At 38.9% G+C, this 13,829-nt stretch overlaps 1 protein-coding gene across 10 annotated transcripts in view; it reads right to left on the bottom strand.

Annotated features, from left to right (window-relative positions):
- map2k5 (mitogen-activated protein kinase kinase 5) overlaps nt 1–13,829 on the bottom strand; it is a 275,892-nt gene that overhangs the window by 176,582 nt on the left and 85,481 nt on the right. For all 10 annotated transcript variants that reach the window (XM_041174736.1, XM_041174728.1, XM_041174729.1 and 7 more), the window contains one exon: nt 9,333–9,397. In XM_041174736.1, coding sequence (XP_041030670.1) covers nt 9,333–9,397 — 65 coding nt within the window. The remainder of the gene's footprint in view (nt 1–9,332; nt 9,398–13,829) is intronic.

Below are 13,829 nucleotides of genomic sequence, written 5' to 3'. Positions count from 1 at the left end.
AAGTGTGTTTATTTCAAGTGTGGGACACAGTAAAGGTTGTGAGCAACTACTGTTGGAATTTTCCTGTGCTCATTGCAGTAATACCACTGTTTAGTAGTAAAAAAATCACTAATATCCATGAACTAAAATACCTGGTGTGTACATTGGTATTGATTTTCTTGGGCAACTGTTATATGATTTTATATATAAAGACCAAACATAAGTAGTGCTGTGCAGCAACAAACTTACCAGAAACAACTTTTAAAGAATTCAGAAATGCATAAACAACAACAAAAAAAAGCAATTTTAACGTAGCAAAATGTCTCAAGACCTTCTCTTCTGTAACTATTCAATGATTCCAAGGCGCTTCACAGGAACATTATAAAACAAAGAATGACACTGAGCCACAGGAGGAGATATTAACTCAGATGATCAATAGCTTGGTCAAAGAAGTAGGTTTTAAGGAGTGTCTTAAAAGAGTAAAGTGGAGTAGAGAGATGGAGAGCACTAGGGAGGGTATTCCAAGCTTGGAGCCTAGGCAACTGAAGGCGTGGTCACCAACAGTGGAGAGATTAAAATCAGGGATGCACAAGGGGCCAAAATTAGAGGAGCACAGATATCTGGGAGGATTGTAGGGCTGGAGGAGTTAACAGGGATAGGGAGAGGCAAGAGCCACGGAGGGATTTGAAAAACTGGATGGGAATTTTAAAATCAAGACCCCACTTGACCGGGAGCCAACGTAGGTTAGTGAGCATAGGGGTGGTAGGAGAACAGGACTTGGTGCAATTTAACACATGGGCAGCAAAGTTTTGGATGACCTCACGTTAGAGGGTAGGATGTGGGATACCAGTCAGGGGTGCATTAGAATAGTCAGGTCTAATGTAACCAAGGCTTGAATAAGGGTTTTACCAGCAGAAGAGCTCAGGTGAAGTTGGGCAATGTTACAGGGCTGGTTTTGGTGGTCTTAGTGATGGCACGAATATGAGGTCAGAACCTGAGGGGTCAAGATTCAAGACATCAAGACCCAGATTTGAGGAGCTGTAGGCCTTCCAAAATGGCATGCAGGATCTAGATTCAGAAGTCTTGCCTCCATTTTTGACAGGTCCCCTTTTCATAGATGGGGGAAAGAGTGTAAGATGTGAATCACATATGAGGGAAACTCAAATTTAGCAGGGCCATTTGAACTCAGTGCTGAGTTCAAACAAACCCTGTTTTCACTGTAGCAAGGGCCTTAATTGGGAGTCACAAATTTATGGAGGAGACCTAAATGTTTTTGAAGGGCAGGTAAGGTCTGTGGAACTACCAAGCTATGAAATTATTTAAATCTCCAGCCCTTGAAAAATTAAAAGAAACAACCTGTCTGTATCAGTGAGAGATTAGGGAGAAACTCTGTTCTGGCAGTTACAATAGCTGTTTGTTGACATAAACCTAAGGGCTATTTATCAATGCATAGTTGTTTTCCACAAGCTATAAGTGGCTCAGCAGGGTGGGGGGGTGGGGGGGGGGATGCTCTAAAAGTTCACAGTTTGATTTACAGCACAAAGAGGTTATTCAAGGATTAGCTGCTTTTGATGTGGGGTTATGAATAGTATTTTGCTTGTTTTTATAAGGGATAAAGCAGTTGAGGAGATTTAACATTTTAAACAAGCTTTCATGAATGGGAGTGTTTTGTTATTATAATGAAGGGTATAATAGATATTTAGCCCTTTATTTTATTTCATCTCAACATGGCTCCTGAGGTCTGCCCATGATGGAAACTGAGGTGGCATAGAGGGTGTAAAGGCCAAAGGGTGGTGGGTTGGTTGGCATGAGTTGGCATATCATTGGCATGAAGTGTTTGGGGGGGCCACTGAAGGTGGATGCGGACATGAGTTGGTAAGGATGGGGTATAGGGAGTCAGGGGAGTGTGAGGAGCATAAGGGGTGAGCATTGGATGGCCTAAAACATAAGCAAACAACAGGGACAAACTCCCAGAGAACAAAGGTGGGCCTTTTAAACAACCTGCCTCTGCACTCAGCAGACCCTGTGGCTGCTTCTGACCTGCGACCGGGATTGGCAGACCAGACTCCATTCCACACCTGGCCCCCCCTCGCCAGAACAAAGAACCTGTCAATCAGGGCTGAGAAATTTCCTGACTTGCGCTATTCACCTTGGGAGCAAAAATCCAGGACAAATGTTATGAACAGACTGGTTTAATCTCAAACTGTGCCAGGAAGGGAGATGCAGTCAATAGCCAGGGAACCAAGTTTGGAGCAGGGACCAAAAACAATGGCTTCAGTCTTCCCAATATTTAATTCTCTGCAGGTGCTTTATTTGCTTTGAACAACCTAGATCAAGCTATCATTCAAACTCAAATGAAGTAGTGGTTTAGAATTTTGAATTTTGACATTTCGTTACTGTTCACATCTTCCTGCTACTGGCAATCATGAAAACTAGCTGTTAATATGCATCAGTGAAGGTTGTTTGAAACAATATTGGCCATATATTGTATATATATATGTCACTGCTAGGAAATTATTACATGGAGAATGAGTTGGAATAATGAAGACTTCCTGTTTGGGGACCAAATGATGAGCGTTTCAACTTTGTTTAGAAAGCACCAATGTGTATTTTCTGTACACTTTTTGTTTTAATATTGGCATCATGCACATAAACAGACATTGAAGTTACTTTCACACTGAATGAGGACTGCGCTAACTAAAGCCACCAACTGAAGTGTGGGTTTCTCAGCGCAATTTGAATAGAAAACAGTTGGGACATGTTAAAACCACCAGCTTGGAAGACTGACTAAAACATGGGCCATGAGAAAAGCTGGTTTTACCCAGTCACATTTGGATTGCAACTGGCTTGCACAACTTACCCTAGGGAGAAGGTGATACCAGTATGGGTCTTGCTTAACGTCAATGCAGTCATAGAGACAGAACTCCATTTTGACAGAACGTTATCAGGTCTCAAATATCGCCCACACAATATATTACACTTAAGTAAAACCAATTAAACATGCACTGCAATCCTTTTGTGCACAGCAAGGTCCTATGAAAAACAATGAGATGAATGAGCAATTAATCTGTTTTTGAAGGTGTTTATCGAGGGAGTAATGCTGGCCAGGACACCAGGAGAACTTCCTGCTCCTGTTTAAATAGTGCCACAACATATTTAAAGTCTACCCAATCAGACAGAACGACCTTCAGTTTAGAGTCATGGAATCACAGAAGGAGGCCATTCAGCACATCAAGTCATGCCAGTTTAAAAATTTATCTGAAAGGTGGCACTCTTTACAAGTTAGCATCCTCTCAGTACTGCACTTAAGTACCATTCCAGAATCACAGACTGCAATATAATAATACAAACTAAGAATTGATGATGAAAACTTGAAAATATATATTTTAACATCATACTTTACATTGTCTTAATTCTAAGCCTAGAAGCTGTTTCCTTAATCAGAAGAATTAATTTCTCTGTCTATTTATTTACACAGGGAGTTTGTTTTCAGTGCAAATGGGAAAATTGGATAATTTGTTGTTTAAATATTTAAAGAAGAAAAATGTTAAGCTTCAACAGGCTGGCAAACTGCCCAAACGTCTAAACAAACAGTAAAAACCCACTGTAAATAACATTTCTTTTAAACATCAGCTAAATGCACACTCAATACTGCTTTACAAAGTCTTCTACAAAATTACTGTAACTAACAAGCAGAAATTTATCAGCTTCAGCTAAAATCAATTGCTTAAATCAATTCTAACACTGCTAGTGTGTAAGAGGCCCACTGGCAATTTAGGTAAATTACACCATGTAAATGCTTTTGCCTTAATTGAACAGTTTTATCAAGTAGGCTCTGAATGCTGTCCACACAACTTACACTGAATCTATCTAAATCATATTCTACATCTGGATGGAAAGGTTTTGTTTAAACTAGTCACCTGGAAGCTTTACAACTGTTGAAAGTATTGCTAAAATTGTTCCATACATTGGAAAGTAGGCACAGATGGCGCATATCCAATGAAAATTCAGAATAAATAATAATTTGTCAGCAACATCATCATTTAAATTAAAATAATGACCAAGTCTTAAAATTTTACAAGAAGTCTAAAATTTGATGTATTCTTTCCCAATATTGTTGTGCTTTTGTTCCAGAATTATCATCCAAAGCTCCAACGGTGGCCTAGACTGCGTTGGCAGCTCAGTAAATAAATACACTGCCTACCGTAGTATGAAACCAGAAACTCAAACTATTAAGACACTATCCTTGGAGTCAGTGCTGATTTAGCTGATCTCAGACAGAACTTGCGCTTCAATTTATTTATGTCTCCTGGGATAGGGTAGAGCAAAAAAAATCATCCTACTTTTGAGTGCTATTCAGTGACCGATGTGCATTAAGTGAGGAAAATTATGCTAAGGCTGGTAGACGCCTCTATGGTTGGTAGTCTGTTAACACTCAGTACCCAAGCCCCCACGTGGGCAAGATACCAGAACCGTGTCAAAGAATGCCTGGACTTACAGGAGAGTGGAGAAAATAAATAGTTTGTGCCCTCAAATCTTAAGACTAAATTATGGAAAAGTTTGAATATACAAGTCTTGTGCTAAATACTAGAGGAATCTCATTACAGAGATGCTTGCCTGATACTATATCCCTTTGGTAGAGAGACAGAAAGAAAAGACTTGCATTTCTATTGCATTCTTCATGACCACTGGATGTCTGAAAGTGTTTTCACAGTCAGTGAAGTGCTTTTGAAGTGGAATCACTGTTGCACTGAGTGCAGGAAACACAGCAATCAATTTGCACACAGCAAGCTCCAACAAACAGCAATATGGGGGAGGCATAGTGGTATTGTCACTGGATTAGTAATCCAGAGATCCAGGGCAATGCTCTGGGGACCAGGTTCGACTACAATAAAAAAAACGAGGAATTAAAAATGTCTATAACGATGACCATGAAATCATTATCAATTGTTGTAAAAACCCATCTGGTTCACTAATGCCCCTTAGGGAAGGAAATCTGCTATCCTTACCTGACTTGCTTGCAACTCCAGACCCACAGCAATGGCTAAACGCCCTCTGAAATGGCCTAGTAAGCCACTCAGCTCTCAAGGGCAATTAGGGATGGGCAATAAACGCTGGCCTAGCCAACGATGCCATTATCCCACGAACGAAAAAATATATATAATGACCAGAAAATCTGTTGTTGTGATGTCGATTTGAGAGATTAATATTGGCTGGGACAGTGGGGACAACTCTCCTGCTCTTTTTACAAAATAGTGCTGTGGGATCTTTTACATCCACCTGAGGGGGCAGTTGGGGCCTCAGTTTAACGTCACATCTGAAGGGCATACAATGAATTTATCTACTCTAACATACAAGGTAACAGAAGGGAAAGGTACTTAAAAATCACTAGAATGGCATAAAAACTGAGAATGTTGGAAATACACAGGTTAGTTGACATCCAAGAGAGAAGAATGTTACCATGTCTGATGGGGGAGTTAGTCTTCTAATGAAAATTATACTTGAAATTTTATTTATACTATTCTTTTAGATTCTGACTGATCTGTTATGTATTTTCAGTATTTCCTTTTATTTTTCAAATTTTCAGCTTTCTCTATCATTAAAATTACAACAGTTTTCTAAATGTAAGTGCTAAACACTGTCCTTAAGGTTGTAGAAAAGATCATGAATATAGAAACCTGTAATTTTCATCGAATTTGTTTTTCCTTAGAACAGAGGGGGCTTAGGGGTGACATAATTGAGGTGTACAAGATTATATGGGGCCTTGATAAAACAGACAAAGAGGTCAATTACCAGTAAGCACAGATTTAAGATGATTGATAGGAGGATTAGAGGGGACATGAGGGAAAACATCTTCACCCAGAGGATGGTGGGTGTCTGGAATTCGCTGCCTGGTTTGGTGGTGGAGGCAGAAACCCCAAACTCATTTAAAAGGCACTGAAAAAGAAAATGCTGGAACAACTCAGCAGGTCTAGCAGCATCTGTGGAGAGAGAAATAGAGTTAATGTTTTAAGTCCGTATCACCCTTTTTCAGAGCTGCTTCACATTTTTATTTTTTGGCTGACGCAGACACAATGGGCTGAATAGCCTCTTTCCGTGCTGTAACTTTTCTATGATTCTAATTTCATAAAGCTATAGGCAATAATACATTGTACAAGCTCCAATTCAAACTCATTCTTTTTCAAAATTGTTTTATTCATTCATAAGATGTAGGCGTCGCTGTCTAGGCCAGCATTTATTGCCCATTCCTAATTTCCCTTGGAGTGGTGGCAGTGAGCTACCTCCTTGAACCTCTGCAGTCCATGTGGTGTAGGTATACACCCACAGTATTGTTACGGAGGGAACTCCAGGATTTTGACCCAGCGACAGTGAAGGAACAGCGATATATTTCCAAGTCAGGATGATGAGTGGCTTGGAGGGAACGTCTAGGTGGTGTTCCCACATATCTGCTGCCCTTGCCCTTTTATATGGTAGTGGTTGTGGGTTTGGAAGGTGCTGTCTCAGGAAGCTCAGTGACTTCCCGCAGTGCATCTTGTAGATGGTACACGCTGCTGCCACTATGCGTCAGTGGTGGAGGGAGTGACTGTTTGTGGAAGGGGTGCCAATCAGGCGGGCTGCTTTATCCTGGACAGTGTCGAGCTGTTGGAGTTGCACTCAACCAGGCAAGTGGACAGTATTCCATCACACTCCTGACTCGTGCCTTGTAGATGTTGGAAATGCTTTGGGGAGTCAGGTGGTGAGTTACTTGCTGCAGCATTCCTAGCTTCTGACCTGCTCTTCTAGCCACAGTATTGATATGGTTAGTCCAGTTCAGTTTCTGGTCAATGGTAACCCCCAGGATGTTGATAGCGGGGGCTTCAGTGATGGTAATGCATTGAACATCAAGGGGTGATGGTTAGATTCTCTCTTGTTGGAGAAGGTCATTGCCTGGTACTTGTGTGGTGTGACTGTTACTTGGCACTTGTCAGCCCAAGCCTGGATATTGTCTGGGTCTTGCTACATTTGGACATGGACTGCTTCAGTCCAAATACCTGCAACTGTAAGATTCCACACCCCTAGTCTTTCCTTGTTCCTACAATCTCAAGACATATGAAACTCAAGCTTGCCAACACCTATCCACTGCTTGCTTTATCTTGCTGGTTCTCCTATTTTTAAACCAGAGTGGTGGCCTCCACTCTTGGCCATTCCAATACAAAAAAAACACAACTGATTGGCCAGCTGTAGGGTAGCAATGCAATTGAAATACATGCTAATTATTATATTCGTAATCTATATCCATTGTTTATTAAAACCTAGTGTTTTGAATAATTACTCTGGGCCATAAAAGCAGCACATGCTCTATGCCATTTGCAATTAAAGCTGTATTTTGGACTTCGCTGTAAGTATTTTTAAGTAATAATGGAAATATTATAAGATAATGCGAATCTAAAATCTACAACTTTTTCAGCTCAATAAATACAAATCCCTTTGAACATTAATTCTTTCATATATGGTATGTTGCAAAGGTAATTTCACAGTCCCTGGTGGGGGCCAGTGAAAATTATACATGTAAATTATCACTTAAATACCTAACAAACTATTTCTGCAAAGCTATAACAAGGCCAATTCTACACAGAAAGGGAGGAAGAATCATCTCTGCATTGCTCCTTTGTGCTTATTGGTGATTAAGTGGGATACTGGCAAAATCTAACCAGGAAATATGAAGAGGGGGCATGGGTATGAAATCAGTACATCAAGGAAAGAACGGGAGAAAACCTGGGCGGGGGAGAAACAGGGACAGTACTAGTGGAAACAATCATAATTCCAAGATCATAATGAAACTCAAACATTAATATTTATTATCAAGTAACTTAGTGTATTTCAAGTCTTTTCCTGGTTATATTTTAGCACAGTTGTGAAGTTCCTTGATTTTCTAAGTTAACAAGGACCACACATAAAACTGCTCCCTGGGCTTTTTCAGTATCCATTAACTTAAGCACCAAGAAGCATACAAGAGAAGTGCAGCAGCGATTTTGTTTCCCCCTTTCGATGTGGACATGACCTGTTTTTGCTCAACACCACTCCACTGCCGGGTACTACAATAAAGCCTGCTGCGTTCTAAGTGCACTGCTGTGCCAGCTCATTGTGCATCACTCACTTCTCTTGCTTATGTAAAAAAAAAATTGGTAGATATTATAGGAAATATTAAAAACAATCCCCAACTGCTTTATGCAGTTTTTTTACATAAAAAAAGCTTTCCAGCTGCAGTATGAATTCATTTGCATAACAACTGTTGGTACTGTACTCTGGCAAGTACATATCATATTCAAGTGTGTAATTTACATTCCAACTAAGAAAGTGATTAAAATGACCTAAAACTCAGGAGTGGAAAGTATTTGGAAAGCAAGGTTATTAGTCAAGATACTAAATGGAGAATTAGATTGCAGTGATTATTCTTTTCTTCCCATTATATCCCGTTCTTTGCTCCAATGAGCTGCTAAACAGTTACCTGGAGTAAAAAAAAATTGCACATCTACCCCATTACATACACAAAACAAACAAGTGGATCTCTGGCTGATGCAGTGAGGTTTTACTCACTAGCATATACAACACGAGATAATGTTGCAGCGGACAGATTGTAACTGTACTCAAATGAATGAAAAGCTATTTGCACAGCACAACAGGCATCGCAAGGTTTTGACATAAAGTGTTGATGCAAGAATCTCTTAGTTTTAGGTAAATATTGGAAGTCCTATTCATCCACCAGTACACAAACCTGCTTGTTGTACAGGTCATCACTCACCTGCTCCTCTCCCCCTTCAAAAATGCATTTTAAAATGCTTCGTCAATTAGCAATAGGAGTCTGTGGGCTCTAATCCAAGTATGTGAAGAGTGTGATCATTTTGAGATGAACGAGAAACAACAAAGTAATTCAACCCATTGCAATAAAATTTAAGTGGTTGTAAAAAATAAATGGGATGTTTCTTTTATAAAAGTTAGAGCAATCCAGGGTAGACAGTCTCCCTTTAAGCCAAGGTTAGTGCAAGCAGTGATCAATACCTCAATCTCAATAAACTATTTCAATAATAGTTGATTCAGGTGGAAACAGGAGTTGAAATTTCTGTTCAGCGACCTGTGTCACCTTGTCATGTTTGCTGAACACTGATAATACATCATAGCTGTAATGGAAATGACTAAGTGTAAAGTGTACACAGAAAGGCACCCACAGAATCGCTTTCATTCTTCAACATCAAATCAATATGATATGCATGCCTTCAGCCAAAACTGTGTGATGGATGCTGAAAAGACATTAAAAAACCCTTTACCAACATTTCTCACGCATTTTGTGGTAATAGGTAGAGGCATATACTCACTTGTACACTGTCCCTCCATTGCCATGACCGAGGATATCTCGATACTGAATGTCCTGTTCATTCATCTAAAAGAAGGGAAGGTGGAAAAAAATGCTAGTAATGTCAGGCAAGCACATAGAAATGTCAAGGAAAAGTAACTCAAGGCCATAAACAACAAGCATTCAGGTCATTTCAAGTTCAGCAGCAAGTGGGGAAAGATCAATACAACATTTGCTGTTCAATTTATAAAAGACAATACCAAGGGACAAAGTGATGGAAAGTTTAATGACAATTTGTTTGCCTGGGTCATTTCATTAATGTTTGATAAAAGATGTCAAAACTAAATGATATAACATGGCTTAGGTGGGTCAGTGTGAGGAAACTAAATGGTGGCCGGGTTGGGTGGTGGGGGGGTACGTTTGCAGAGAAAAAGAAAGGGAGGTGACTGGCATCACTCATACCCTGAGGGCAATACAAAGGCAAAAATGAGAATTCGGTATAAAATCATGCCATTCTGCCTCAAAACTGAAAATTTAATTTAGCTGAGAATGGCTTCAGTCCTCATTACAAACAAGTAGGAATGCAGCCATCCTTCAAAGCGCATGTCAGCACTGTCAAAGTCTGTAGCGTTCAATGCCAGTCACATAGAAACAAGAGACAGGTGCTGCAGAAGTGTTAATGTCAAAGACTTCAATTGTTGCAACTTGGTAAGAGAGTTAAGAAATAATCTCTGCATGTGTATCTCTGCTTGTTTGTCCCTACAACCACACCCCCCCACCCCCCCCCTCCACCTCTTTGTCTCTCTATCTCTCCACCCCCTACACACACACCTTAAACCAGCTTATATTTCAACTCTTTCTTGGACTCGAACGCAAGTTCTGTCGAAGGGTCATGAGGACTCGAAACGTCAACTCTTTTCTTCTCCGCTGATGCTGCCAGACCTGCTGAGTTTTTCCAGGTAATTCTGTTTTTGTTTTGGATTTCCAGCATCCGCAGTTTTTTTGTTTTTAATCTCTGCAGCAGTTTGGTGCGCAGTTTTTTAAAAAGCACAAATTAACGTTCAATTTTTCCTTACATTTTATCCCCATTTCATTCTTTATCTCCAAACATCATTTTTTTTTAGGAGAGTAGATGGCAAAACTAGTTATTGCCTCATTCTCAGCTTCCAGGCTACTGCATCTTTGAAGGATCCACCTAATGGGGTAATTTCCTCACAAAATGAACTTCTACAAATTAGAGTGGAGTGTTGCCCATTGTTACTATCGTCTTGAATGGAAAAAAGAAAGGCAGGTTCATACTCAACACAAAGTAGTAACTTACTTTTCTCTTTCAGATGGTTTCCCATCCTCCACAGTCCCACTACCCATAAGTTTCAACTCATCCAAAACTCTGCTGCCCATATGCTAACCTGCACAAAGCCCAGCCCACTGGAAGCTGTGCCTTCAGTTGGCTAGGCCCCATGCTCTAGAATTTCCTCGCTATATTCATTCACCTTTTTATCCCTCACTTATGCTTTAGGACTCTTCTTAAAATCCAATGCTTCAATTAAGCTTTTGGTCAGACTCCTAATATATCTTTCTTTGACTCTGCCTTCATTTTTTTCCTTGTACCTCTATGAAGTGTCCTGGGGCGTTTTTCTACATAAATGCAAGTTGTTTTCACTGCTAACTTACAACTTTTCCTTTTATTATTTCTGATTTCTACCATTCATGTTTCTGCTGTCATCACTTGGTGTTCGTTCTTTTTCTTCGTCATGAGTACACATTACATATTGTAGTTTTTGTGTGTATGATGTAATTGAAGTGCTGTTCATCAGTTCAGTTTAACTCAATCCCCCCCAACTAATGCTGCAATGTCACTCCTAAAACAGATTTTCATGGATTTTTATTCCTGCTAGCGTTTGCAGATGCTAGAGAGTTTAAAATGTTCAATTGATTTGTCCCTAGGACATTTAAGCTACCTGACTCTGAGCTGCAAGTATAATAAAGGCCCAGGCTGACACACAAGACAGGCAATATTAGCAGCAAATTTTTACCATTTACCACTCTGCTCATAGATGCATAAACATTCGACAACATTTTTTTTAAAAAAACCTACTTGCAAAGCAAAAACTTTTGATAAGGCTTTTTATTAGATGTGCTGGCTACTCCTCCTTTCAACAGCAGCCCAACAATTCTGACAGATACAATGCATTGCACACTGTAGGACTTCAGTAAAAATGTCTGAACTATTTTGATATAGTATCCACTTCAACTGTGAAAAGCAACCAGTGTTAGAGTGATATTTTCTGTCCTTCCAAGCTTGGGTTGTGTACAGAAAGCATTTTGAGTTACAGTAAGGAATAGGTGCTACAGATCTACCATTTCTAGTGGCAGCAATTCAAGGTGATTAACCTAGTGTCACGCAAAAAGTAAATTGGGATGAGATATACATGGAGTTAAGTGGGATTTTCCATATACTGGTAGCAATGCTCTAAATAACCCTCGTGGCAACACTGATAGGTACAGCCTCAAAGAGAATGTCATACTAATCAACTGTGAATTATTTCTCAATAAATCCAAAGCCGTGACATCAAAATGCATAATGGGCATGAACCCAGCAAGAAAAGATTAACTCACTAAAACACAATAACAACTAAAACAATGTATTATATGAAACAATAATAAAAATAACCAGACAGCTATTGCAAAACTTTAATGTGAAACTGAATCTCAAGACAATCCTTACAAGTTTTTCAAGCTCTAGTCCCTCAGTTCAGGAGCATTATCTGTACTCCTCAATTAAGATATTGCCTTGCAATTACTCCCAGATATTGGTTATTCTCTAAATAATCGTCAACTATGACACAAAAACAGCAACAGATGAAATAAGTGATACGTGAGTTTCTATGAATTTTTTTGAAAATGATAAATTGATAGCACAAATGAAAAATCAGTGCATAAAATCAATCTCCAAAAACAAAAACTGAAATGTCAATTCAATTTTTAAAAAACTTTGGTTTATTACCACTGGTCCAGTAAGCAAACGTTTAAACATTATACTTAGTTTGCAAAACAATCGCTGCTAAGTCAATCTAATTTATATGATTTTATGCATAGCTTCAATGAACGTTTGTTGGAATAAATTTTTTTCTAGTTAAAACAATCCAAATATTTTGTTCACTGTAGTAACCATTTAATTCAAGCATTAATGCGAGCAATTGAGGAGGCTTAGCAAATAACATTCTATATAGCAGCAAGTAATTCAAAAACACAACATGGTCAAATGCTTCCAATGAACCAGTGGCACTTTATCAATACTGGAATCAATGGTTGGCATTACCAGTGAGTGACAGATATGAAATAAATATTTATATCACATAACCTGTGTCAATGAAACTCAGCAAAAAGCTATTTTCAACATGCCAATAGCTGATTTTCCCAATGACAAGCAGGAGGATCATAATTTTAACTTTTTTTAACACCTAATATGAAGTCAATATTGAACTGTCACTGATAATTTTGTTAAACTACCAGGTAGCACATTTTTAATGCTTGGTTATATTATGTCCTGAATTGTACTGAATTGATTCTCTGGCAAACAAACAAGATTGGAGCACTGCCACTACTATCAAATGTCAAGGGGACATCCCTCCATTAGGCTACTCTGTTACAGGTGATATCAAGGGACAGGCGTAAAGAGCAAACTGGTAATTGTCTGCTTGACACACTCAACTTGAACAACTTGATTCATGAAATGCCAAAAAGGCTTAGTCTGTTCCCTTCACAGAGAATGAATACGCATCCAAGATGATTAACTTTTTATCCTAAAAAGTGTGAAAGGGATGTGAACAGCAGTTAGAAAATCAATAAGCATCTTTCATTTGCAGTGACACAAATGTCTCAGTCAATACAACTTAATAAGCAAGTCTGATAACAATGGACAGATGCCTTCCTTCCTCAAAGGTCTCTTAAAAAGCTTCACCTCTCCCCACCACCTTAAAAGCACCATTATAATCTATTTACTGTGAACAATTTAAATGCACTAGTCAAAATGACAGTATGTTACGTGTAAGCAATTATTAAATCGCAACAGCTATTTCCAAAGCACTTTCTCAGCTACTTGAATAGTCGATTAGGTAAGCAAAGTATCACTACAGCTTAACCTGACCATTTATGCAGTCATCATTTGTACTGGATATTGTGGCTTTGGAATATACAGTCCATTTGTGGGTATCTGGTAATTTTCACAATGTAAAACCAGAGTAAAATTTTGGTTTATTACTTCTACATGTAAAAAAACTTATGGTTTGTAACTACCCAAAACCCTGTGCTCTAACTGCTTTTGGACTAACAGAAACATGGAAAACCTATGTTCACTTCACATTATGGTGAAGCATTTGATAATTAGCAATAAGCTGATATCCAAACAACAATAAGAACAACTTGCATTTAGATAGCATCTTTAACATAGCAAAGATTCCCAAGTATTTTAATAGGAGTGTATTCAATTAAAAACTGACACTGAAACACAGATTAA

Source organism: Carcharodon carcharias, chromosome 26, assembly GCF_017639515.1.
Source record: "Carcharodon carcharias isolate sCarCar2 chromosome 26, sCarCar2.pri, whole genome shotgun sequence".
NCBI classification, from domain to species: domain Eukaryota; kingdom Metazoa; phylum Chordata; class Chondrichthyes; order Lamniformes; family Lamnidae; genus Carcharodon; species Carcharodon carcharias.
The sequence above is the reverse complement of the archived record's forward strand: the minus strand, read 5'-3'. Positions and strand labels throughout refer to the sequence as shown.